General features: G+C 46.5%; 1 protein-coding gene across 1 annotated transcript in view; it reads right to left on the bottom strand.

The window, feature by feature from the left end:
* The window catches only part of pde11a (phosphodiesterase 11a), a 544,209-nt gene that overhangs the window by 92,681 nt on the left and 423,885 nt on the right, over positions 1 to 27,643 (bottom strand). The window contains exon 16 of the mRNA XM_085986089.1: positions 15,230 to 15,307. Coding sequence (XP_085842215.1) covers positions 15,230 to 15,307 — 78 coding nt within the window. The remainder of the gene's footprint in view (positions 1 to 15,229; positions 15,308 to 27,643) is intronic.

Below are 27,643 nucleotides of genomic sequence, written 5' to 3'. Positions count from 1 at the left end.
GATGCTAACCCCCGAAAACGGGCGTGGGGGTCACAGTGTGCGATTAACCCGCACCCGATCATTGCTTTCCAGGTGGCACGTTAAATTGGTGCTGCCTCCTCTTTTAAATGATTGCTGCGTGCAGCCAGCGCTAACCACGCTGTTCATTGGCTACACACATTAGCAGGGGCCCTGATATCGCTCGTGGCTAGTGCTACTTAAAGGTAGCCTACACCTCTTAAAGGGGAGGTGCATTGTGGCTCCAAGAAGTGGTGAGTTTTTTCAGAAGTCAATCTGGGCTGTGATACTTTGAACAATGACTGAACATGCGAGAGATCGAGCAGCAAGGATTTCAGACAATGTTTTGGAGGTTTTGGTGGTAGAGGTGGAAAGGAGGAAAAATATCCTGTATCCGCGGGAGGCAGGAGGCTCTCCAGACATTGGCTCAGGAGACAGTGGGGAAAAAGTAATATATAACAAATAATATAAACAAAATCTGAAATAGGAGATTGTCCTATGGGGAGAGATTGAATAGACTAGGCCTATATGCCCTAGAATTTTTAAGAATGAGAGGTGATCTCATTAAAACAAAATTCTTACAGGGCTTGACAGGATAGTTCCTGGGAGGATGTTTCCCCTGGCTGGGGAGTCTAGAACTAGGGGTCACAATCTCAGAATAAGGAGTCAGCCACTTAGGACTGAGTTGAGGAGAAATGTCTTCACTCAAAGGGTTGGGAATCTTTAGAATTCTCTACCCTAGAAGGTTATGAATGCTCAGTCGTTGAGTATATTCAAGACAGAGATCGATATATTTTTGGATATTAAGGGAATCAAGGGATATGGGGATAGTGCAGGAAAGTGGAGATGAGGTAGAAGATCAGCCATGATCCCCAACAGCCCTTCCCCTTCGCCCGGCACCTTCCCGTGCAAGCGCAGGAGATGCAACACATGCCCTTTTACCTCCTCCCTTCCCAGGGCCCCAAACACCCCTTCCAGGTGAAACAGTGATTTACTTGTACTTCTTGCAATTTAATATACTGTATTCGCTGCTCACAATGCAGTCTCCTCTACATTGGGGAGACCAAACGCAGATTGGGCGTCCGCTTTGTGGAACACCTCTGTTCAGTTCATAAGGGTGACCCTGAGCTTCTGGTCGCCTGTGACTTTAATTCACCGCTTCACTCCCACTCCAATCTCTCTGTCCTCGGCCTATTACATTGTTCCAATGAAGCTCAACGTAAGCTCGAGGAACAGCACCTCATCTTTCGATTAGGCACTTTACAGCCTTCTGGACTCAACATTGAGTTCAACAATTTCAAACTATAACCCCTGCCCCCATTTTTCATGCTGTATGATTTTGCCATTCCCATTTGCAACATTTTATCTTTCCTGCCTCTTACAAAGGTACAGTATATTCCTTCAATTCCTTCCTCCCCTCCCCCCTGCTTAATATGTTACATCTCCAGCTTTTTCCAGTTCTGATGAAGGGCCCCAGACCTGAAACGTTAACTCTGTTTCTCTCTCTGTGATGAAATATATACCTTCATCAGCCCCTGTGTTTTACCTGCTTTGTATTGTGTGTACCGCCCCCTTTTTCCTATTGTGTGTATTGGCTACGCCCCTGTCTTTTGTCATATAAAGGTCTCAAGAGCTGTATGAGTCATTCTATCAGATGAACCCGATGTGGAAAGACCTGCAATGTTCTTAGTGATTAAAAGCCTTCAGTTGAATCTTTTAAACTCCTTGTCTTTGAGTTATTGATGGCACATCAATTTTAATCACCAAAACACCAAGATGGATCGACTCCTGAAACCAGAGCGCTTGGATCTGGACCCCCATGCCTCAGACACAGCCACACGGTTTGGACACTGGTTCCAATGCTTCGAATTTTTCATCGCAAACTCATCCACCACCATAGCAGCCGCAACCGCCACCGGAGACGTGAAACTGGGAATCCTGCGAAACTGGGTGCGCCATCGGGTCTCCCCTCTCATCCAAGATGCCACCAGCTACGGGGATGCCTGCACCATTCTGAAGGCCCACTACGTGCGGCCAATAAACGAGGTGTACGCCAGGCATCTTCTGACTACTCGCACGCAGCGGCATGGTGAGTCACTAGAGGACTTCATGCTAAGCCTAAAAGTACTGGGCAGAGACTGTAACTGTAAGGCCGTGTCTGCCATCGTGTACATGGAGGAGCTGATCCGAGACTCCTTTATTGCGGGCCTCAGTTCAAATTACATTTGGCAGAAACTGTTTGAAAAGGAGGGACTGGACTTAAAACAGGCTATGGGCATAGCGCGATCGCTGGATATGGCCCAGAGGAACTCTGAATCCTGTTCCTCAGGCCACGCGGCCCACTCCGCCTCGTGCGCGCCGTGGGGGCCGCCATCTTGGAAGCCATCTTCACCTCCCAGGTCTCAGGCCAGCCCAGCACCATCGGAGCCCCAGCCCCCACCCAGGAGCCCCACTACTGCCGCGATGCATCGGGGCCCGAAATGCTACTTCTGCGGCCAGGACAAACACTCAAGGCATCTGTGCCCAGCGAAGGGCACCACCTGTTTTAAATGCGGGAAGAAAGGACATTTCAGCAAAGTCTGCAGAGGGAAAACCGCCTCCAACTCCACCACCGCCGCGTGCGCGCCGTGGGGCGGCCATCTTGGACGCCATCTTGTCCACCCTCATGGAGTCCACCATCTTGCCCCGACTACACCGACCTCCAGGACCCACTGGTGGCCTCGATCACAGTGGATCAATCCAGGCCGCATCCGTTGTCTAAGTCGATGATGGACATAGAGGTAAATGGGAACAAGGTTAAATGCTTGATTGACTGCGGGAGCACCGAAAGCTTTATTCATCCTAGCCTGGTAAAACGACTTTCACTAACGATAGTCCCCACACAGGGCAAAATCGCCATGGCTGATAAAACTCATACCTCAAAAATTACAGGTTTCTGCGTGGTTATGTTGTCGGTAAAAGGCACTGATTACAGAGATTTTAAACTATTGATAATGCCAGATCTCTGTGTGAGCGTGATCTTGGGTCTGGACTTCCAGTGCCACCACCAAAGTATCACGCTTACCTACGGTGGGTCCCAGCCGCCCCTCACAGTGTGCGGTCTGGCTACCCTGAAGGTCAAGCCGCCCTCCCTGTTCGCCAACCTCGCACCCAACTGTCGACCCATAGCGACCAAGAGTAGGCGGTACAGCTGGGAGGATAGATGGTTCATTGCGTCGGAAGTAGAAAGACTCAAGTGGGAGGGTATCATCGAATGCAGTACCAGCCCGTGGCGTGCCCAGGTAGTAGTAGTTAAGGGTAGCGAAAAGAAGCGGATGGTGATAGATTATAGCCAGACGGTTAATCTATACACCCAGCTAGACGCCTACCCTCTGCCCTGCATAGCGGATATGGTTAACCAAATTGCGCAATACCGGGTGTTTTCCACCATCGACCTAAAATCGTCATACCACCAGCTCCCCATTAGGCCGGAGGACCGTCCATACACCGCCTTCGAGGCGAACGGACGCCTCTACCACTTCCTCAGAGTCCCCTTTGGGGTAACGAATGGGGTCTTGGTCTTCCAGCGGGAGATGGACCACATGGTCGATGAGAACCAGTTAACAGCCACCTACCCATACCTAGACAACGTCACCATCTGCGGCCACGACCAGCAAGACCACGACTCGAACCTCGCGAGATTTCTGAAAACCGCCCTCAGACTCAATCTCACCTACAACGAGGATAAGTGTGTCTTTAGCACCACGCGCCTCTGTATCCTGGGCTGCGTGGTGGAAAACGGGGAAATCGGTCCGGACCCCGACCGATTGCGCCCCCTACGGGAGCTACCCCTACCAAACACTCCCAAGGCCCTGAAAAGGTGCCTGGGGTTCTTCTCCTATTACGCCCAATGGGTCCCCAATTATTCCGACAAGGCCCGTCCCCTCCTGAAATCAACGTCCTTCCCGCTCACGGCCGAGGCCCACGCCGCCTTCAACAGCATTAAACACGACATTGAGAAGGCCGCGCTGCAGGCAGTGGACGAAAACATCCCTTTCCAGGTCGAAAGCGATGCGTCCGACTTCGCTTTAGCAGCCACCCTCAACCAGGATGGGCGGTGTTAAGTATGTGTATTGTATTGAACAATTAACACAAAGACTTAAACGTATAACTCAAACAGGTCTTTACTGGTTGGAGGTAGGGACTATACATAGGTCTTTACTTCATGCCCACAGGCGGGAACTGAGGGGGATCAGTACCCACAGTACTATTTATACCCCTATGGCCAGGAGTGGTACTGCGTATCACTACGCCCAACAAGTAGTGCAGTCCTGTCCATAGGTTCAAAGTAGCACACATATTACATACACAACATTCCTCCCTTCCTAGCTTTACAGTCATCTCCCCATTTAACATAACGTAATAACATATATACATATATAACTTCAGGTTTACATAACAGAATAACATAGATACATAGATAACTTCATGTCAAAACAGATCACAGATTCAGTCTCTGCGGAAAACAGTTCACAGATTCAATCTCTGTGGTGGAGTCGGTTCACGTTGCTGGAGTGACTCATTCAATAGTCCTTCCATGGATTTAACAGTTTGAACTTCCGAACTGAATTGGCTCCGTTCGGAGGGACCACGTGTGTGATCTGGTAGAGGTAATAATGGTTCAGATGGGTCATCTTCTGTTTCGACTTTTCCTTTTCTGCTTCTTGGAGACTCTCTGGGCTCCACTGTCAGCTGCCAGCTGCATGCGCAGTTCCTCCTTCTCTCCCTCCTTTTTCCGTAGTAGAGCCACCTTCTCCCGATGTTCCGTAGACTTTCGGTGCTCCTCCATGATTTCTGTATGGTGGGAGTCGAAGTTACAAGTTGGGCAGGACAGGACATAGTAATATTCGGTGTCGTCCTGATCTAGGCCAGCGAGAGGGTCTTCTATTTCCTCCATACCCAGCTGGGCGTTAGCCAGCTTTTGTTCCAAGTCCAGACATCTTTCCTGAAGAGACTTCTTCATGCGTACCTCTTCATCCAGCTTTTTCTGGGCTTTCAGCAAGTCGTTTACTAATGACCTCATTTGAGATTTTACTACTTCAACTTCTTTTGGAGATTGATTGATCGGACTATTCAATCCCTCTACCGGAGCAGCTGTTTCAGCGGTCTGTTGTTCTACGTTGACGTGAGTCAGCGTACTTTTGGCATCCAAGGGCTGCTCTGTTGCAGTCATCTCAGTCTGTGTTGCCACCTCAGCTCTTCCAATAACCTTTGAGAGCTCCGAACCCCTTTCGTTTGAATATTGAAGTTCGTATTCAAGTTTTTCCCATTTCAGAGTCCTGTCCTTCAGCATATGCAGGAGTTGGCTGACCGTTAACTCCTCTGACATCAGACGTTTTGTGTGCTCCTGCTCCATTTTCTCCATCAGCTGCTTCTGTTGTCTTTCCAGATTCTCCAACTCTATATCAAAGAACTCTTTCGTTGCATTCAACTCTTGCTCACAACGGCGAAGCATTTGTTCTAATTGCTGTTGTAGTTTGAAATGGAGTTGAGTTCGAGCCTGGTGTCCCTCAGAAATGGGCACATCAGTAGACTTGCCAGACTCAGAATCCACAGTTAAACTATGTTGTTGTTGCTCAGTGGAATTCTGTGCTGAAACTTTGTCTTTTGCACCTGAGTTGGGCTTACCATCATCCGTTCCAGAGTCTGGGCCGACTATCTTCACCGAGTTCTCACTCGTTATTGTTTGTAGGAAATGCCAGTCCATATTCATTTTCCTAATCCACTCCCGTCCTAGTAGTGGAGAACCTCCTTCAGATATCACATATAAGTCCATTATTTGACTGTCTTCGCCCTTGTGGACCACTGCAACCTCTATTTTCCCGATGGGGTACACTCTTTGCCCCGTGTATGTTTTCAATATAATCCCCGTATCCTGTAGGGGAATATGTTGGAATAACTTTCCGTAATCTTTCTTATTTATGACCGTCAATGCCGATCCAGTGTCCAATTCCAGTTTTACTTGGACTCCTTCTATCTGAAGAGTGACCCAAATTGTCTGGAGGTCTGCACCCTTACCAGCGTTGAGTACTCTTAAGCTAGCCAGTTCATTACAGCTTAAGCTAGCCAGTTCATTACTGCTAGCGTCTGAATCGGACTCCTGTTCGGTCACCTTGTGTACCTTTGCGTATTTTCCTTGCGGTGACTTCTTGTTGCTGGTCTTCTTCCCTGACCTGCATACTCTAGCTATATGTCCAAGCCTACCACAAGTTCTACATTCTTGGTTTTTAAACCAACACTGGTTCTGATCATGCGTTGTCTTTCCACAACGATAACATTTGCCAGAACTCACACCCAATTTGTGTGTACTGAGCTCCGGTGACCGTAGCTGCATTACTGCCGTGCCTCTCGCTGCGGCTTCGTGTGCTGCTGCCATAGTGACCGCCTTCTCAAGCGTCAGCTCATTCTCCTCGAGCAGTCGCTTTTGTGTATCCTGTTTAAATAAACCACACACAAATTTGTCTCGAAGTGCCTCTGTCAGTCCCGTTCCAAACTGGCAATATTTCGCTAATTTACGCAATTCCAGCAAATAATCAGCATTGCTTTCATGCTGTAGCTGCCTTCTGTCATAAAATTTAAATCGTTCCGCTAGCATCAGCGGCGTGGGGTTTAGATGATCTTTCAGGACAGTAACAATCTCATCGAACGTCTTATCCGCCGGTTCATCTGGTGATAACAGGTGTTTCAATTGCCCGTATGTCTTCGCACCCATTAAATTTAATAATGTTAGAGCTTTATCTTGGTCATGAATTTTATTGGCCTTACAATAATTTTTTACTCTTTCAACATATATGGCCCAATCTTCGAGGTCACTATCAAAGGTGCTAATATTCCCGTGTTTAGGCATTGTAGATTTGCAATTTCTCAGATTTTATTTTGTTTACTTGTTATCAAAGATGGCGGCTTCCCGCTCTTGCCGTCGTCGTCCGCCCACAAAATGGCGGTTTTCCCGCGCTTGCCGGTCTTCACCCGTCCCCCGACGCCGTCTCCCTTCAGCCCCCGAGTGCGGCCCTTATCTTTGGTTCCGATCGCTGGCCCGCGCTGCGCCTCGCACTTGAAGCGGCTCCCGGCCTCTGGCTTACCCGCTCGCGCGTTTCACCGCGGCTCTTATCAGGGATTGCGATCGCCCTTATCTTCTCCAACTTCCCCAGCCCTGTCTTTGCAGCCAACACTGCACGGCTTACCCCACCACCTAGGTTGAACAAGGAAACTGCAGAAAGACTTCTGTCAGTCGCTGGAAGCTGTCAGGATGTTTGCTGCACTCCAGTGCTCAGTCGCTGATGGAGGCTTCAGAGTCCTAAAGCCTGTCGCTTCTAGTGGGGTGGTGATGTTTGAAACCTCTCTTCAACTGCCGCAGGGTAAGAACCTGACTCGTCGCCAGTGTTAAGTATGTGTATTGTATTGAACAATTAACACAAAGACTTAAACGTATAACTCAAACAGGTCTTTACTGGTTGGAGGTAGGGACTATACATAGGTCTTTACTTCATGCCCACAGGCGGGAACTGAGGGGGATCAGTACCCACAGTACTATTTATACCCCTATGGCCAGGAGTGGTACTGCGTATCACTACGCCCAACAAGTAGTGCAGTCCTGTCCATAGGTTCAAAGTAGCACACATATTACATACACAACAGGCGGCCCGTAGCCTTTTTCTCAAGAACCCTCCAAGGGCCCGAGATCAGGCACGCCTCGGTAGAGAAGGAGGCCCAGGCCATAGTGGAGGCAGTGCGGCACTGGAGGCACTACCTAGCCGGCAAACGCTTCACCCTGCTTACCGACCAGCGGTCGGTAGCCTTCATGTTTAACAACAAACAGAGGGGGAAGATCAAGAATGACAACATTCTCAGGTGGCGGATCGAACTCTCCATGTTTGAGTACGACATAATATATAGGCCAGGGGCCCTCAACGAATCCCCCAACGCCCTATCACGAGGGATGTGTGCCAGCATCCAGGGGGACAGGCTACAGGGCCTCCACAATGGCCTCTGCCACCTGGGGGTTGATGTAAGAAAAAGGAGGCTTACCATCAAGTAACTTTAAAGTAAGCTTTAAGTAACTTATAAACACACTATATACAAGAGAGGTCTTTACCATGCCTCTGGTAGAAGCCTCTTACAATACTGAACAGACCAGTATTTATACCAGTCCAACAGGAAGTGACACATGACAGGAAGTGAGGTATGTACACAGTTCATAGTTCATAGTTCACAGTTCACAGGAAGTGATGACATAACTTCTCGGAAGTTATTATTTTTATCACATTCTTCCCTCCTGCAGGTTTAGGAGGCTGTGGTCTACCTTTTGGTCCGCAGCCGCCGAACAAGGAAGAGTCGCACCCGTTTGGATTCCCGTCGTAGAGGGTCGCTGGTCCGCTTACATGCGGTTGGCCATTGGCCAGAGTCCGTATGGCCTGGATTGCCCTGTGAAGGGTCGGGGAGATCATGGCTTCGAGTACGAGCCCCAATAGGTTCAAAGTCAGACTGCCTCTGTTCAGAGGGAGGTGCAGAGCTGGTCTGTGGCAGACCAGTACTTTCATGCGTGGTACTGGGAGGGTCGCAACCTTGAGCACGGGGTTCTACCGGCACCAAGCTAGTTGGTGTCCGATCAGGATCCTGGAGAGGGGTACCCAATAGGTCCCAAGAGTTTCCTGGTGAAATGCCATCACCCGATGTCCCACTAGGTCCTGGTGGGCAGGGAGCCAGATCCCGTAATGATACGGTAGATTCTCGGCCGTCGGAATATCGTATGTTTGCATAGGTGGGGTTGGCATCGGTTAGTTCGACCTCGTCTACAAGAGGGTCATTTTTAGACGTCCGAACGTATCTTCGGAGTAATACAGGTCCAGGAGTAGTTAGCCATGACGGGAGTGATGTCCCATGAGATGAGCGACGCTGGAATCCAAAGAACCGCTCATGAGGTGTAGTATTTGTGGCTGTAGAAAGCAGGGACCGTATAGAGTGTAATGCATCTGGAAGCACTGTTTCCCATTGCTGGTCTGGTAGGCCCCGAGATCTTAAAGCGAGACGTACGGAATTCCAGATGATACCGTTATACCTCTCTACCTGCCCATTTCCGATGGGATGGTATGGTGTTGTTTTGCTTGTAGCAATTCCCCGTTCTGAGAGGTAGTCCTTGAGTTCCCTCGACATAAAGGATGGACCCCGATCTGAGTGAATATAAGCCGGCATGCCACAGAGAGAAAATACCTGCTCAAGGCAGGAGATTACTGTGGACGCCAGCATATTGGAGCAGGGGAAGGCAAACGGAAAACGTGAATATTCGTCGATCATGGCGAGCAAATATGTGTTCCGAGTTGAAGAGGGCACTGGGCCCTTAAAATCGATGCTAAGTCGTTGCATCGGTTGGGTTGCATGTATGAGTATACCATCTGAGGGGCGGAAGAACTGAGGTTTTAATTCCGCACAAAGCTGGCATTCTGAGCATATTTTCTTTACATCTCCAGTGGAAAAAGGGAGATTCCGTGATCGTACGAAATGTAGCATGCGCGTAACGCCAGGATGGCACAAACCATTGTGGACATCCATGAGGGTGGAGGATGACATAGTGGAGCAGAATGCCCGTGTGAGGGTGTCCGGGGCCACATTCTCCTTGCCAGGCCGATAGAGAATGGTATAACCAAAAGAGGCCAGTTCCATCCTCCAAAGTTGTATTTTATTATTCTTAATTTTGGTTCGTTTTCGATTATCGAGCATGAAGGCGACTGATCGTTGGTCCGTGATCAATGTAAAGTGCTGGCGAGCTAGAAAATGGTTCCACTTCCGTACTGCCTCTATGATGGCTGTGGCTTCTTTCTCAACCGGAGGATAATGTAGCTCGGCACCTTGTAAGGTCCTGGACATAAATGCTACAGGACGACCTTCCTGATTCAGAGTAGCCGAGATCGCCACCTCCGAGGCATCACATTCAACCACGAAAGGGAGATTCTCATCAATGGAGTGAAGAGCCGCTTTCTCCAACTGTTTTTTGAGAAGGTTAAAGGCTGCAACAGCCGCTGTTCCCAGTGGAAATGATCTAGCATGCAGCAAGGGTTGGATTTTGTCCGAAAAATGAGGAATCCATTTAGCGTAGTATGCAAACAGACCGAGAGCCCGACGTAAAGAAGCCGGATTCTTAGGTGACGGGAGCTCTTGGAGCGGGCGAAGTCTTTCTGGGTCTGGCTGAATGATACCATTGCCTACGCAGTAGCCAAGGATGTTGATGGTCGGTTGCGACTCAACAGATTTGGATTCATTCAGGGTCAAATTACGGCGATGGAGGGCATCCCGAAATTTTTGGAGGTTGGAGTCGTGTTCCTGTTGATCGTGACCTGCAATGGTAATGTTATCAAGATAGGGAAAAGTGTCCCTTAGGTTTTCCTGCTTAACCAGGCCATCCATTGCCCGTTGAAAGACAGCCACTCCATTAGTAACCCCGAATGGGAGGCGACGAAATTGGTACAGCCGTCCATTAACCTCAAAGGCTGTGTACTGCTTATCTGAGACCTTCAAGGGTAACTGATGATAGGCACTTTTTAAATCGTAAGTTGAGAACACTTTGTATTCGGCCAGTTTATTAACCATATCATCAATGCGTGGCAATGGGTAGGCGTCCAAGTCGGTATCTTGATTGATGGTTTGCGAATAATCGATGCATAGTCGCTGTTTGTGAGGTTTTAGAGGGTTCTTGACAATGACGACTTGAGCCCGCCAGGGCGACGAACATGGTTCAATGATATCCTCTGCTAGAAGTCGAGAGATTTCAGCCGCAATAAAAGATTGGTCTTCCTGATTAAAGCGCCGCGATTTCGTTATTATCGGTTGGCATTGAGGCGGAATACTGGCAAATAATGAGGGTTCATCAAGTGAAGCTGCTGATAATGCACAAAATGGTAATTTAGACGGTATATTAGAAATAGTAAGTCCGGGTTTGGATCCACCAAACTCAATGGTGAGTTTCTTATGCTGTTTTTGGAAGTCCAGTCCTAAGAGGAGATCACTACATAAGTCCTTGAGCACCGAAAGTCGGGTGGAGGGATACATACGACCATGAAGTGTCATATCAACAACACAAAAGCCGGAGATTCTGGTATTAAGTGATGACTGGGCCATCGCAATTGCCTGGTCCGATGGGAAGACATGTAGTTTCAATTTCGCAACAATCTGTTCCTTAATGAAACTATCAGTACTTCCTGAGTCAATTAAGGCATCTAAGGTATGCCCTTTAATTGAAATTTTTGTGGCAGCATGAGACAGGTTCTGTGGGCAAGCAGCTGTAATTGGTGTCGTTGCACAGAGAGTGGCTAAAACTCTCGGTGTGCTTCTTCAGGAGAGAGCTCGAGAGGAAGCTTGATAGGTCCTAGCTGGAGCATCTTGATAGGCCCTAATTGGGGCAGTTCGGTAGGCCTTAGCTGGATTGGCCCTCGTAGAGGCCCTTGATAGGCAAACTTTAGCAAAGTGTCCTTTTTTCCCGCAATAACTGCAGATTGCATTGCGAGCAGGGCAGGTTTTCCTAGGGTGAAAAGCATCTCCACAAAAGAAGCATTCCTTCCTAGATTGCCAAGAGGCTGCTAAAGTGGGGTCGTCCTCCTCTTCTTCATCAGAATTATCAGAATTAGATTCCCCCATGATAGGGTTCACCTGAGACCGCTTGAATTGTCTGGTTGCAGCTACAGCAGCAGATCGAGATCTGGGCAGCTGATAGAGGTCTGCATTTCTCTTTGCCAAATCCAGTGAACAAGCTAGGTCAAAAGCTTTTTGTAGCTCAAGTGTTTTACTTTCTAGTAGACGCTGGCGTATAAATGGAGAGGCAATCCCGCAGATGAAAGCATCACGAATCATTTCTTGGCGGTACAGCTCAGCTGAGGCTGCCTGAAAGTTACAATCTACGCTGAGCCTGCGAAGTTCTTGCAGGAATTCGTCAATTGATTCCCCTGGCCCTTGTCGGGCTGTGGCCAGTAGATGTCTAGCATAGACCTCATTTGGGGTCTTGGCATACAGTTTCTTAAGTGCCCGAATCACCTCATCGTAATTATCCCATTCATCAACATATTCGAACACTTTTGGGGTCACATAATTGATAAGTATCTTCAATCTAGCAGGAGCATCCGCTTCACATTCATCCAGAAAATTCTCAAAAGTACGGTACCAATGCTTCCATACCCTGCCAGCTGCTGGTGCATTCGGGTCCAAGTCCAGACGAATAGGTCTAAGGATTTTCTCCATGATGGGTGGTTCCCTGGATCCTTAATTCCGAGTTTGTCCGAAGGTCTTGTATTCGTGAGTGTAAATACTAAGTTACTTAAATTGATGTAAGAAAAAGGAGGCTTACCATCAAGTAACTTTAAAGTAAGCTTTAAGTAACTTATAAACACACTATATACAAGAGAGGTCTTTACCATGCCTCTGGTAGAAGCCTCTTACAATACTGAACAGACCAGTATTTATACCAGTCCAACAGGAAGTGACACATGACAGGAAGTGAGGTATGTACACAGTTCATAGTTCATAGTTCACAGTTCACAGGAAGTGATGACATAACTTCTCGGAAGTTATTATTTTTATCACAGGGGTCACCCGGCTATTTCACTTTATAAAATCCCATAACCTCCCCTATTCCATCGAGGAGGTCCGGTCGATGACCAGGGACTGCCGCACCTGTGCGGAATGCAAGCCCTGTTTTTTCAGGCCCGACCGAGCCCACCTGATCAAAGCTACACGGCCATTCGAGCGCCTGAGCTTAGATTTCAAGGGACCACTCCCCTCCACCGACTGCAATGTGTACTTTCTCAACATTGTGGACGAGTACTCCCGCTTCCCATTCGCCTACCCCTGCCCAGACATGACCAGTGCCACGGTCATCAAGTGCCTCGGCAACCTGTTTTGCACGTTCGGCATGCCTAACTACATCCACACTGACAGGGGGGTGTCGTTCATGAGCGACGAACTGCGCCAACACCTGCTGTCGAAGGGAATAGCCACGAGTCGGACCACTACTTATAACCCCCGGGGTAATGGGCAAGTGGAGAGGGAGAACGCGACAGTGTGGAAGGCGGTCACCTTAGCACTAAGGTCTAAAGGCCTCCCCACCTCCCGCTGGCAAGAGGTCCTCCCAGACGTACTCCACTCGATAAGGTCGCTTCTGTGTACTGCTACTAACGCCACTCCTCACAAGAAGATGTTTGTTTTTCCCCGCAAATCAATCTCAGGAGTGTCCCTACCCTCGTGGCTCTCCACCCCAGGGACAGTCCTATTACGGAAGCATGTGAGGGGCCACAAAACGGATCCCCTCGTGGAGGCAGTACACCTACTCCACGCAAACCCACAGTACGCGTACGTCAAGCACGCCGACGGGCGTGAGGACACCGTGTCCATAAAGGACCTCGCCTCGGCAGGAAGCGACGACGACCCATCACCACCATGCCCAGAAGAACCTCCACCATCCCCAGGCTCACCACCCCCAGAAGTACCTGCAACACCCCCAACACATGGGTATGCCCAGGAGGGCACCACGGACTCCCGGTCGGAAACCGAGGTACTGTTGCGACGTTCAGGAAGGACTATCACACCGCCGGACAGACTAAATCTGTAGAAGGGGTGAATGTGATGAAATATATGCCTTCATCAGCCCCTGTGTTTTACCTGCTTTGTATTGTGTGTACCGCCCCCTTTTTCCTATTGTGTGTATTGGCTACGCCCCTGTCTTTTGTCATATAAAGGTCTCGAGCTGTATGAGTCATTCTATCAGACGAACCCGATGTGGAAAGACCTGCAATGTTCTTAGTGATTAAAAGCCTTCAGTTGAATCTTTTAAACTCCTTGGCCTAGAAATTTGGTAGGCTTATCGCCGCATTTGAGGCGCTAGAGGGCCTAGCGCCGGAGTTATGGCCAGTTGAGAAATTCCCTGGGGCCCTAAATCGGCGTTGCACCGGTAGCGCTGCGCTGGCACCGATGACATCATCGGTGTGCGCAGCGTCCCGGTTGCCGTGGTAACCCGACCCCAAGCCGAAATTCAGTTGCGCCCGCCTCGCCCGTGGCAGGCGCAACTAAGACTCTGGCAACAGAGTCTTCCCCCAGTGTGCGCCGGCACATAAAGGTGGAGCGGCGGCCGGCCATTCCCGGCGGCCGCCTGCCCGCACCTCCCTTCCCGGACTCCTGCATTCCCCCCCCGCGGCCCTGATCAGTGTCTGATGCGAGCCCGGCACTTCCCCGAGGTGCCGGGCTCAGATGTCGGGTCAATCCGCCGGACAGTTGTCGGCTGCAGGCAGCTCCTCCTTAACAGGAGGAGGAGGCCTGCAGTTCCCCCGCCTGCCGCACCGCATCGGGTGCCGCAGCGGGGGATTAGCGCCGGGAAACCCAAGTTCACGCCCGTTTTGAGGCGCTAAAGGAGGGTTTTAGCGCCCGCCGCCGTCTGGGCCCGGCGCACCCGAATTTTTGTCGCGCGCTGCCGCATTACCGCTGGCGCAAACTTTCTGGCGCTACAGCCCTGGCAAGACCAAAACCCAATTTCTAGGCCCTTGTCTTTGAGTTATTGATGGCACATCACTCTCCACGGATGCTGCCTGGCCTGCTGAGTTTTTCCAGTGTTTTCTGTTGCTATTTCATGTCTGGAAGCAACTTGTTTCAGCACAAGCTTTTAAATCAACAAAAAAGTACTTCAGCACCAGCCAAACCACTTCCTGTAGAGTATTCAAACTTTAGCCAAGAATAGGAAAGCTCAAAAAATACATACAATTGCACTAGCAGACAAAATAAATAATTAACAACTATCCTGCAATAGTTCATGATCCCTTTAAATAGCACTGGTGGGGGTCCTTCATTTTGTTTAATGCATGTTCAGTTGTGCGAGCTTAAGACTGGGCATAGCCTGGAGCATGGCGTTCGAAAATGGTAACGCTGGCGTCAAATCAGCGTTGCACACTGAATGACATCATAACCTGCCTAGTCTGCATGCTGCTGACAGTCGTTAGGTGCGCGTGCGCAAACTCCATTATCAAGATGGCATCCGGCACACTTCTTGTCGGAAGTGTGCGTACGCATCTCGGACCCCATTTGAGCGTTAGGAAGCCGTGTAGCACCTAAAGAACAGGTGCTACACAGCCCAATTTCTCCCCCGTAGAGTCTCTGTGTTCTGTGATTATTTCAATATCTTGTTTGACACGTGTTACTAGGTATTTAATATAGATCTCTTGACCTGAGCATTTCTCGTTGCTCCTTTACATTCCAGTTGTACTCTCCTGAATTCACGAGTTCAAAAAACTTAATTCTTCGCCTAGAAAAGAAAAATGTAGTGTAAATTTTAGATTATTTCTAGACATTGCATTGGTAATGTTGAACAGTTTGTGGTTACCTGTGGAAATACGTATAAATAATATAACTATCGGTAGTGAATGTAACTGCTGCATACTCTGCTAACAGTACCAAATTCAACATTGTTAAAATGACCCAAAATGAAACTGTGCCAATTCCTCAACCCAAAGCCAGATGTTCAATGGTAAATTGCAGATTACAATTCCACTGTGTGTATTACAAAGCAGGAAAGGAACAAATTTAGTTCAGTCTGATTCAAATCCTCTTACACTGTGGCTGTTTCTAATACAGTTTGGGGAGGTGGGAATATTTGTTCTCAGTTGACATTGATGGAAGTTAATTGGTGCCTTTTTAAAATGTATTTTGATCTAGAAAACAAACTGTGAATGGAGAGTAAATCCAGCATAGATATTTAAATAGAATGTTGAGAATCACATTAAAGCATGTTTGTTTTTCTTGATCATTCTGTAGCAAATACCAACCACTAAATTCAAATGTATTCTCTCTTTATAGGTAGAATGTCTGTTCATGCTAATGAATGACTGGTGGCAGTAATGGGGCAGGCTGGAGCTTTATGCAGAGATCGCTTGAAGTGAGGTGGATTTTAGAAGGAATCCTTGTGGGAATACACTGCCAGAACTGATACTGTTGTAATTATTTCCAGTTGGAAGAACATTATTAAAGCAGAAAGCTGTGCATGGAGAAGTTTGCAATTTTCAGTACAGACTAGAATTGTTTTTAAAGCAGTAAACCAGTATTAGACATTAATATTTATATCTTAGCTTTTAGAAACAGGTTGAATGGTCCAAATTGGAACTATCCAAATTTTCCATTGTTCTAATTGGTTCGGTTTTTCGACGACAAGATTTGGATCAAGAAAAAGCCAGTGATTAGGCTTCAACCACTAACTAAACCTATTTTGATTCAGTTGAAAAGGCCCTTCAGCCCATTTTCTCTCAATTTTCCACATTACCAGCTGTATAATTTTTCCATTATAGCATCCAGCTATTGGTTAAATGAGTTCTGGGAATTGAGCTCAACCACTCTACCTAGCAACCCATTCAATGACCCTGAAATTGTGGTGCCTTTGACGGTGTATGCTGAGCATACGCCGTCGTAATCCATCTGAAAGGCCCCGCAGCAAAACCATTCTGCAAAACCTGGAACTTGCGATCTGTCAAGGTTCGCCTCGACAGATCATATGAACCGAAAGTAAAATCAGTTTTGCTGGTACAGAGTTGAGCTATTTGCCCAACAACTAACTGCCCAGCAATTGCCCACGAAACTCTTACGGCTGGTAAGAGCAGGCATAGGGCCTGCTTTCATCAGCATAAGAGTTATTATAAATCTTAAATTAAACATTTAAAAATAAAAAATGAAGTACAAACACCTTAAATTAGTTTATGCAAATATTTAAAATTATTTTTCAAAAAGTTTAATTTTTATTGGATTTGGTGTAATGAAGGGACGTATGGATAAAATTGAAATTCAGAACATTTATATTTATTAGAACTGTGTAAATTGTTTAATTATTTGGGGATTCCATTCAGACCTGACTGCAATGGAATCCTCCTTTGTGATTGGAGGACCGAGCCCACGTGATCCCAGGGATGCTTCTGAACCACCTGCGTCCCTGGGATCCGAGGGCCTTTATGCAGATGTACGCCGGGAGGCCCAGGACCCGAAGCCTGGACGCGTGGAGGTAGGTGAGGAAATGTTTTGCGGGTCGGAGGCGTACTCCAGAGGTACACCTCCGACTGCAATTTCTAGCTCAATATGCTGATCACCCTCTGTATAAAAAAATACTTTCTGACATCTGTCCTACATTTTCCCTTCACAATTTGGAACTTGTGCCATCCTGTCTTGTTGCCCTGGAGTATCTGAAAGTATTGTTTAGGCTTCATTTTCTGCATCTGATTAAGCATCTTATTCCACTATAAGGTCCCTCGGAGATGTCTGTTTTCAAGACTGAAAGGCTCTGGCTTATCAAATTGTATCTTATAGCTCATCCCTCTAACACCAGGGATCAATCATATAGCTCTCCTTTGTACTATCTCTGGGGCTTGGATGGTGTCTTTATGTCACTGCAACCAGAAGTGAATGCAGTACTAATGTAGTCTGACGAAAGCACTGATCTGCTTCAGCATATCCTCTGAGGAATTTGAATTCCACTGATTTGGCAATAGAATCCAGCATTCTGATTGTTCAGTTTTCTGCTGCTAGATACTGTTTAGGCATGCGAGAGATAATTCAATTAATACCCCTAGGTTTCTTTCTATTTCTCTCTCAACTTGGATGAAATTGGTCAAAGCTAGGAGCGCCAAATGGGCTGATAGCGAGTCAGCAGCCTGTTTTACACCGCGCCCAATTTTCTTTTCCATTGACGTCTACACTACTGGCGTAGATCAATTTGACTCCCAACAAGTGCTACCCCACCAATGAGGGATCCCTCCTATTTTACTTCCAATACTTGCATTTGTCCATGTTGAACTTCATCTGCACTGATCAGCCCAAGTGCAAGTCCTGTGAGATTTTTCCAAGATCTAAGCAGCCTCATCTGAGTCCAGAGTCTCCCCCCAGCCCCACCTACCTTGGTGTCATTTGTAAATTTAATTACTTTTTATTGACACAGCAAATCCAGTGCCTACCAGGAACAGGCGAGGTTCCAGTACAGACTGGGGTGGGGGGCTACCCCATTCAATTCTTCCCCCATTTTGACCTAGCACCCCTTACAACTATTTTCTGCTAGTTACTAATTAACAACCATGACAATCTTGATAGTCTTTGCTGTTAGTTTGTAAATAAGAGTCTTATGTAGTACTGTATCAAAAGCTTTCTGTAGCCACAGTACTGCAAGCTCAACCACTACTTTTTATTAATATAAACCGTATAAATTAATTTTATAGACATTGGCAAACCAAATAGCAATGATTCCTCATTACTTCTGCTATGTCCTTTGGTTAGGCTTATTTAGAGTTTTATAAGCATAAAAACAATGAGAATATTTGTAGGCTTAATATTTATAATCCATCCATAAAAAGTAAAAGCTTTTGAAGCTAAAGTTGCAGTTTAACCCATTTCTCTGAGGAATCTGAATTTATAACTTTGGCAAATGAAAATTGTTTTGTTTCTCCTCAGATTAAACATGAATCGATTCCTTGTATTTAATTAATTTTAGAATTAATTATGTGACCACTTTAGAAAAACGCTGCTGCAGGTGAACATCAATAGAGCACGTCTGGAAAAGCAATCAGAATGTCAGAACCAATAACTGTCCTGTGAAATCAGTCAGTGGGAATTGTCCATTGCCACAAAAACCCTGCTCTTCTTTATTGGCATAGCTACTGCTGAGTTAATGCCTATCATTTTAGCTCCAAGGGTTGTTCTTAATTCAGAATTTAGGCTGTACTGTTCAAAATCTCCTCAAAGATCTAATTTAGCCATCTGTTGTTAGGAACTTGTTGGATCAATCTAGGTTTTTACAATAAATTACAGTATCCAGCACACGCTGTAAATCCTGTACCTTACAGGTAAAAGCAAAAAGCCAGGTCCAAGAGCTTGCTTTACTTGTAGGTAAGGGTATGACTAGTATTGTAGCTGCAGACACAAAATGAGATTTAACGGTGGTTTTTCTTGAAGCATGGATAAGAATTGCCAGTTTTACTTATTTATTTATATATTTGATGTTGTTTATCCACTAATTATTTTTAGCTATTTTTCTGCCTCCACAGGTCATCTTCCATTTATGGCTAAGAGAATAACGAGGCAGCCTGCTCCCAGATATTTACCAGTGCTGTTCTGAATTGGCTACCAGGGAATTAATGAGTGGGTAGGTTTAATGTGAACCTGGGCTTTTAAAAAGAGGCTGTGCACACATCAGAAGCAAGGGTCATCACATATATGCAAATATGAAATGGGCCTATTTTACATTTGGGTACATATAATTGGGTCCAGTTTCACACATGTGCAGCCTTTTTAAAAATACTTGATCAGATTTTGGACCTGATAATAAGGTACTCAAACAGGCGGCAAATAATGTTTTCCAAAATGTAGTATTGGAGAAACAGGCTTTTTCTGTCCATTTTTCAAATGTTACAAATATTGACATCCATGCCTCAAACCAGAATATCCAGTTCAGAAATAGATGGGTGGTTACCCTAGGACTGTGTATACAGAAACTGTATCCCAGCATTTAAGACATTTGGGAGAGGAGAAGATTGATTTTATTTTTTTAAAAAGCACAGTGGGGTAGGAAAATTGCAACACAATTGTATATCATCTCTCTCTGTGCATGGATGCTACAATGAGCTGGATTTTACAAACCTCGGCGGGTCCCGACCCCGCTGCTGGCTCCATCCCACTCTGTGAAATGAATTTCCGTTGATAGGGCTTGTTAAGTCCTACCCAGCACATTTCCCGGCCAACTAGAGGACTTCATTTGATGACGCATCACCAGCCGGTTTCCTTAAAGGGAACATGGCCAACTTTCTTTTGACATTTGTGCTGTCAGTGTTCTACAGCGTTGAGGTGATGCAAACACTGACAATGACTGCACAGAGGCAGGGGGCTGCACCCAGGCTCTCCCATGACTCCCTCCATATGCTGATGGAGGGAGTCACACCATGTAGGAGGTCCTCTTCCCTTCCTATGGGTGGAAGAGACCTCCCTAGGAGATTAACACAGCCTGGTTGCACATAGCAGAGGAGGGTACAAGCAGGGATGTGGTCAGGAGAACCTAGGTGCAGTGCCACAAACATTTCAATGATCTGAGTAGATCATGAAATGTTAGTACAAAGCCACACTCAACCTGCCTCTAATCATATCCCCATCACTCTGCCTTCCCTACCCTACTCCTGCACATCCTTACTCACACCAACTTACCTTACACTTCCACCCATCCCTCTCTATCTACATTATCACAACCCCATCTCACTAGCCACTCCTCACACTCACCCTCATCCTAGTGCAATCAGACCAACTAACAACACACAAGGGTAGGCACTTGGGCGTTTTATGCAATGTTCATGTAAAGTTTCTGTTAATGTGGTGTCAAACATTGAAACCTTTAATTTCAACACTTTGCATTCTTGGAAAGATTTGTGTGCACCTTTGAAAGTGGCTTAGTGAGTTGCAGTGAATGGTGCGACATAATAGTACCCAACCCGCAATGGTGATGAGTGTGAAAGGAATGGCTTGCTTTAGGGATGCTTTATGGTGCTGGTGTGGGGTGGCGTTAACCTGGCGCATCATGTGGCAGCCAGGGTGTACAGCATCAAGTGAAGTAAATCTGGCCATGGTGAGGCCATCCCTGGCCTCCCAGGCAGTAATGAGGTCGGGTGCTGATGCCCTCTGTCCTGTGCAGCATCAGTTGATTACAGAGAAGGTTGGTGGTGTTGTTGGTGATGCTGGTGATCGTGGTGGGATTCTAAGGACCAAGGTGAGAGAGTATAAAGGGCACCCATGCTGATGGAATAGATGGCAGGTGAAGTAGAGATGACAGAAGCAATCTGTCAATGGTGATAGAGGTGATGAGGTCAGACTGGATGGAGACTTGTGTAAAGACTTGCAGCATCCTGAATCTGTAGTGGAAATGCAGGTTAGAGAAGCTAGTGGTTAAGGGAACATTTCTCAATCAGCTAGGAGCTTTGATTTTACATTTGAAGCTGTCAACTCATCAGCTGATTCAATGGCCACTGACCTCCCACCTCAGCTTCACTGAGGGAAACCGGGGGGGGTGGGGGAGGAGCGGGGGGGAGGCGACATGTCAAATCCCAAAAGCTGGGAAAAAAACATTGATAAGTGACTGTAAACAAGCCACTAATTATTTTAATTGCCTCCCCACCGCTGCGTGTCGGGTCTGCTCAGCGCTGACAGACCCGACATTTGGTAAAGGTGAGTGGCACTGCGTTCACAGTGGGATCCTGACCTGCTGGGGAAATAAAAGACTTTCCCACCCAACCCATCACCGATCGGGCCCGCTGACCCCCTGCAACATCCAGCCCAATGTGTTTAAAAGAATAAGCCGAACTGACTCAAAGTATCTAAGCCCTAATTTGGATATTTGCCTCAATTTGAGTACCTTTGGGTTTTGAATTTAGTTTAACTAATAAATATATCATAAAGGTTTAGTCAGCTTAATTATGCAATAGGACAGCACATAGTGTAGGTTGCACTGTAGCTGCAAAAAAAAAAGCAAAGATGCAGTAACCCTCTAAAACTTTGACAACAGTCACATCTGTGCAAGTTCAACTAAAATAAATAGAGCTATTACCTTTCTATATTTTTTAATTTAGTCTTGCTTTTCATTTCTCCCTTCACAGTTGGATGTCCCTGACCTACTCTGTGCTAATGAGGTATTGATTTTGATGTACTTTGACCTTGTTATACCGATAATAAACCACAATTTTACAAATGTTTGCTTTGATTGTGAAGTTAGTCACTTCAAATATTTTCCACGTCAGTGCTTGAAAGAAAGAACGAACTTGAATTAATATAGTGCCTTTCATGTTTGGAGTCTGCTACAGATAATATAAATTTAAAATTAGGTTAGTCCAGTTGACTGTTGGAATATTGACACCAAATATACAACCCACATTTGTCCTTTTCAGAATCCTTTTGCATGTCTTTCCACCTCTAGGAGGCAGATTCCTTCATTATTTTTAATATCCCATAGGCTGTTTAAAAAAAAGTATATAGGATCCTTGGCTTTATTAATAGAGGAATAGAATACAAAAGCAAAGAGGTTATGCTGGATCTTTATAAAACACTGGTTAGGCCTCAGCTGGAGTATTGTGTTCAATTCTGGGCACCACACTTTAGAAAGGATGTCAAGGTCTTAGAGAGGGTGCAGAGGAGATTTACTAGAATGGTACTGGGGATGAGACACGTCAGTATGTGGGAGACTGGAGAAGCTGGGGTTCTCCTTGGAGTAGAGATGGTTAAGAGATTTGATAGAGGTGTTCAAAATCATGAAGGGTTTTGAAAGAGTAAATAAGGAGAAACGGTTTCCAGTGGCAGAAGGGTCATAACCAGAGGACACAGATTTAAGGTAATTGGCAAAAGAACCAGAGGCGACATGAGGAAAGTTTTTTGTAAAAACAGCGAGTTGTTGTGATTTGGAATGCACTGCCTGAAAGGGTGGTGGAAGCAGATTCAATAGTAACATTAAAAAGGGAATTGGATAATTACCTGAAGGGAAAATAATTACAGGGCTATTGGGAAAGAGGAGGGGAGTGAGATTGATTGGATAGCTCTACCAAAGAGCCGGTACAGATATGATGGGCCAAATGGCCTCCTTCTGTGCTGTATCATTCTATGATTACTGCTAATTGGTGTAAATGCCAGCATAATACCATGGATACAGTGATGTGAAAGCTTCTCCACTTTTGCCCTCACTCTTCACCCAACTTAACACCCACCACCTAGTAGCTTTGTGTAGCACATAATGGGCCAGAAATTCCAGGCCAGAAGCGTGAGTACGGTCGGCTTACTCACGCTTCTGGCCGTTGGAAATGCCGGCGTTCAGCATGAACAGCGCATGTGGGGAACGCCGGCATTTCCAGACCTCGAGCGCGTGCGACTGCACAGGCAGCGCTTGCGCAGTGAACTTCGTGGATTTCATTCCGTGAGGGTAAGTCCTTAGAAGTTACACGTGAAAAAAGCAAGTGTAAAGTTGTTCATTGGCTGCGGAGGAAGATATATTTTATCGTGGAGCTTTTGAAATGCAATATTTTTGTTTGGGAAAGGGAGGGAAGTTATTTTAAGAAATTTTAAGTAAGTTTTAAAGTTTAAATTTTTTTTTTAAAAGGGTTTTCAGAACGGTAGGTAGAAGGAGCAATTGTGGCTGTGTGAATGGAATGTGAGAATGAGTTATGTATGTATGTCCACATATATTCCTTTACGTATATGTATGTATGTTTTATATTCCTTTACTAATGTGTATGAATGTATGTTTTTAATTATGATTTTCCAATAAGTTACTTTCTCTGAAAGTCATAATTAAATAATACATTCATACACATAAATAAAGGAATATATACATAACACGCAAAGGAATATATACAGACATACATACTTTCAGAAGCTCCACGATAAGAAATATCTTCCTCTGCAGCCTGTGGAGCAACTGTACCCATGCTTTTTTCATGTGTAAGTTGTAATGACTGGACCTCACTGAAAGCATTAATGAAAGCGGCGAATTATACTGCGCACGCGCTGCCTGTGCAGTCGCACGCGTTCTGCCTCTGAACCCCTTCGTTCAGAGGACAGGAAATGCCGGTTTTCCCCACATGCACTGTGAATGCTGAAAACCGGCATTTCATCCGGCCAGATGCGTGTGGTGATTATTCCTTGATTAGTAAAAGTATTATGATTCGTTGTTTGTTAACTGCCTTGGGATATGTGTTGTAATCTCATTGGTAGTTGATGATCACATGATGTGTTGTGGCTACCTTAAATTCAGTCCTTTTCTAGCTTTAGTTGGGACTGGATGTAGAAAGATATGCTGCTAATTTTAAAGTTAATAAAGCCTAACTTTGGAAGGCAAATCGATTCTTTATTTCAATGCGTAAGTACTCCGACCGTACTAGCGCATTTGGAAGGGAATTACTGGGCCAACATTTTACATGTCAATAAAATAAAAAATTTAACAATTGCACGACTTGCCCCCTCGCATCTGCGACTGAGGGCCCAAGGAGGTGCATTGCGCAAGAGGTCATCATCGTACGTATCCTCACACTGTTCCCTTTGGGGAACTGTATGAAGTGGTGGAAGGATTTATGGCCGTGATTAACGCTCATTCCGTGACCGTAACCATCTTTGAACCAGCCATTAGGATGGTTAGTCCTATGGCGGGAGGGTTTTACGGGCTCCCACAACCCATCTGAGGGGGGGGGGCCACCAACACCCACGGACGCAAGCATCCCGCTGGATGTCCACCCAGAATTTAAAGTTGGAGCTCCGACTCCACTTGCCGGGACTGTCTGGAGTGGGGTTCAAAACCCTACTCCTTCTGGCCCAGCGGCGGGGATGCTTACTGCTACGCAAAAGGCCCACTCCGCACAAAAGGTGACACCCATACGTTTCCTGCGCCTTTTCCCTCCCCGTGACTGGAGCCCTATGCTGCCATTTCACGTTGCTAATTGGATTGGGCCTTTGTCATAGCGGTAGGATCCCCGCCGCTGGGCCAGATCAGGGTAGGGTTTCGAACCCCGCTCCAGACAGTCCCAGCAAGTGGAGTCGGAGCTCCGGCTCTAAATTCTGGGTTGACATCCAGTGGGATATTTGCGTCCGTGGGTGTGGGTGGCCCCCCCTCCTTGTATAGCTTGTGGGAGCCTGTAAAACCCTCCCGCCATAGGACTAACCGCCCTAATGGCTGGTTCAAAGATGGTTACGGTCACGGAATGAGCGTTAATCATGGCCATAAATCCTTCCACCACTTCATACAGTTCCCCAAAGGGAACAGTGTGAAGACACGTATGACGACGACATTGCTAAATAAATAAATGGAATTAAAAAAAATCTTTTAGGGCTTTTAAAAGTCTTTAAATTGCTTTAATTCTCTTTAAAACTACTTCAGATTACTCAAAATAATGTAAACATTTTAAAAAGTTTATAAAAGTTACCAAAATCTTCAAAAAACTTCCAAAAACCTATTTAAACTGCTGCTTTGCATGTAAAAATCCTTAGCAGCTTGACAGAAACATTGGGGGCGTGTCCAGTGAAACTGAGACCTCAAGGGGCGTGTCTCACTTACACTGCACGCTCCTGGCTTCGCGCTGGCTGCACTCCTGGGCGGCGTGACGTCATACGCTGCCCGGGAATGTGCTTTCTATTTCTGCAAGTTCAGGCGTCCCAGAAGCTGATCGGCACGAGCGCGGGGTAAGTGCAAATACGGGGCTTGCACGCGCTGCAAGCCCTGTTCTGGAATTTCTGGGCCAACAATCAGAGACTATTCATCATACTTATAGAACCATAGTGGTTTACATCACAAAAGACATTTGATCCATCATCTCTGTGCTGCCTCTTTGTTAATAATGATAACAAGCTGCCTTGCTCTCCCACAACCCTGTCTCTCTTCCTTGGCTTCAATTTCTTTCTCTATTCTTCCCTTAAAGGGTGCAATGGTCTCTACCTGAGCTATTCCCTGTGAGCAAATCATTCCAGGCTTCAACAACCCTTTGTGTAAAGAAATTTCATGTAACTTCTCTCCTCCTTTTTCAGTCAGAAGAGTTTGAGGTCAACATAGGAACAGGAGTAGGCCATTTAGCCCTCGAGCCTGTTCCGCCATTCAATGAGATCATGGCTAATCTACGACCTAACTCCATATACCCACCTTTGCCTCATATCCCTTAATACCTTTGGTTAACAAAAATCTATCGGTCTCAAATTTAAAATTAACAACTGACCTAGCACCAATTGCCATTTGTGGAAGAGAGTTCTACCACCCTTTGCGTGTAGATGTGTTTCCTAACTTCACTGCTGAAAGGCCTGGCTCTAATTTTTAGACTATGCTCCCTAATCCTAGACTCCCCAACCAGTGGAGATAGGGTAGATAGAGAGAAACTATCAGTTCCCCTTAATATCTTAAAAACTTTGATCAAAATCACCCCTTAACCTTCTAAATTCCAGGGAATACAACCCTAGTTTTTGTGATGTCTCTTCGTAATTTAACCCTTGGAGTCCAGGTATCATTCTGGTAACCACCTTTGATGCCCTAGTCCCTATTAAAACAATTACTCTCTCTCACTCTGGCCGCTCCCCTTGGTACGGCCCTCATCTTTGCTCCCTTAAGTCCAAAGGACGCAGACTTGAACGGATATGGCAGACAACTGGTTTAGCCATTCACCACCAGATCTGGTTGGATCACATAAAGCATTATCGGGTCCTCCTCTCATCTGCCAAAATTGCTCACTATTCCAGAATCATTCTGGAATGCAAAGATAAACCCCGGCTTCTATTCTCCACTGCTAACTGTCTTCTTAAATCCCTCTTTCCTGTCTCCTCCACCCTCACCCCTCACCTCCGACAACAAGTGCGAGGAGCTCATGGACTTCTTTGTCTCTAAGATTGAGACCATCCGTTCAGCTGACTCTGCCACTTCCCTTCCTTCCCCTAGCCCAGCAGGCCAAACTTCCTCTAAGGTTCCCCCCTGCCCTAGCCCTGAACTCACATCTTTCTCCAGTGTCTCTCCGATCTCCCCTCATGACCTCTCTGCGCTCATCTTGTCCATGAGACCCACTTCCTGCTCCCTCGACCCTAATCCCACTAAACTGCTGACCACCCAACTTCCTTTTCTGGCTCCCATGTTACCTGACATTGTTAATGGTTCTCTCTCCTCAGGTACTGTCCCCCTCTCCCTCAATTCTGCCGTCATCACCCCTCTCCTCAAAAAACCAAACCTTGACCCGTCCGTCCTTGCAAATTACCGCCCCATCTCCAACCTCCCTTTCCTCACCAAAGTCCTTGAACGTGTTGTCGCCTCTCAAATCCGTGCCCATCTTTCCCGCAACTCCATGTTTGAATCCCTCCAATCAGGTTTCCACCCTTGCCACAGTACCGAAACGGCTCTCAACAAAGTCACAAATGACCTCCTTTGTGACTGTGACAAAGGTAAACTATCCCTCCTCGTCCTTGACTTGTCTGCAGCCTTTGACACGGTTGACCACTCCATCCTTCTCCAATGCCTCTCCACCGTCATCCAGCTGAGTGGGACTGCACTTGCCTGGTTCCATTCTTATCTATCTAATCATAGCCAGAGAATCACCTGCAATGGCTTCTCTTCCCAGTCCCGCATCATTACCTCTGGTGTCCAAGGATCTATCCTTGGCCCCCTCCTATTTCTCTTCTACATGTTGCCCCTTGGTAACATCATCCGAAAACACAGCATCAGTTTCCACATGTACGCTGACGACACCCAGCTCTACCTCACCACCACTTCTCCCGACCCCTCCACAGTCTCTAAATTGTCAGAATGCTTGTCCGACATCCAGTTCTGGATGAGCAGAAATTTTCTCCAATTAAATATTGGGAAGACTGAAGCCATTGTTTTCGGTCCCTGCCACAAACTCCGTTCCCTAGCCAGTGACTCCATCGCTCTCCCTAACACATGTCTGAGGCTGAACCACATTGTTCGCACCCTTGGTGTCATATTTGACCCTGAAATGAGCTTCCGACCATATATCCGCAGCATAACTAAGACCGCCTATTTCCACCTCCATAACATTGCCCGTCTCCGCCCTTGCTTCAGCTCATCCGCTGCTGAAACCCATAGCCATGCCTTTGTTACCTCTAGGCTTCA

Source organism: Somniosus microcephalus, chromosome 4 (genome assembly GCF_052327205.1).
Source record: "Somniosus microcephalus isolate GS21.2 chromosome 4, FLI_Smic_1.0, whole genome shotgun sequence".
Classification (NCBI taxonomy): Eukaryota; Metazoa; Chordata; class Chondrichthyes; order Squaliformes; family Somniosidae; genus Somniosus; species Somniosus microcephalus.
The sequence above is the reverse complement of the archived record's forward strand: the minus strand, read 5'-3'. Positions and strand labels throughout refer to the sequence as shown.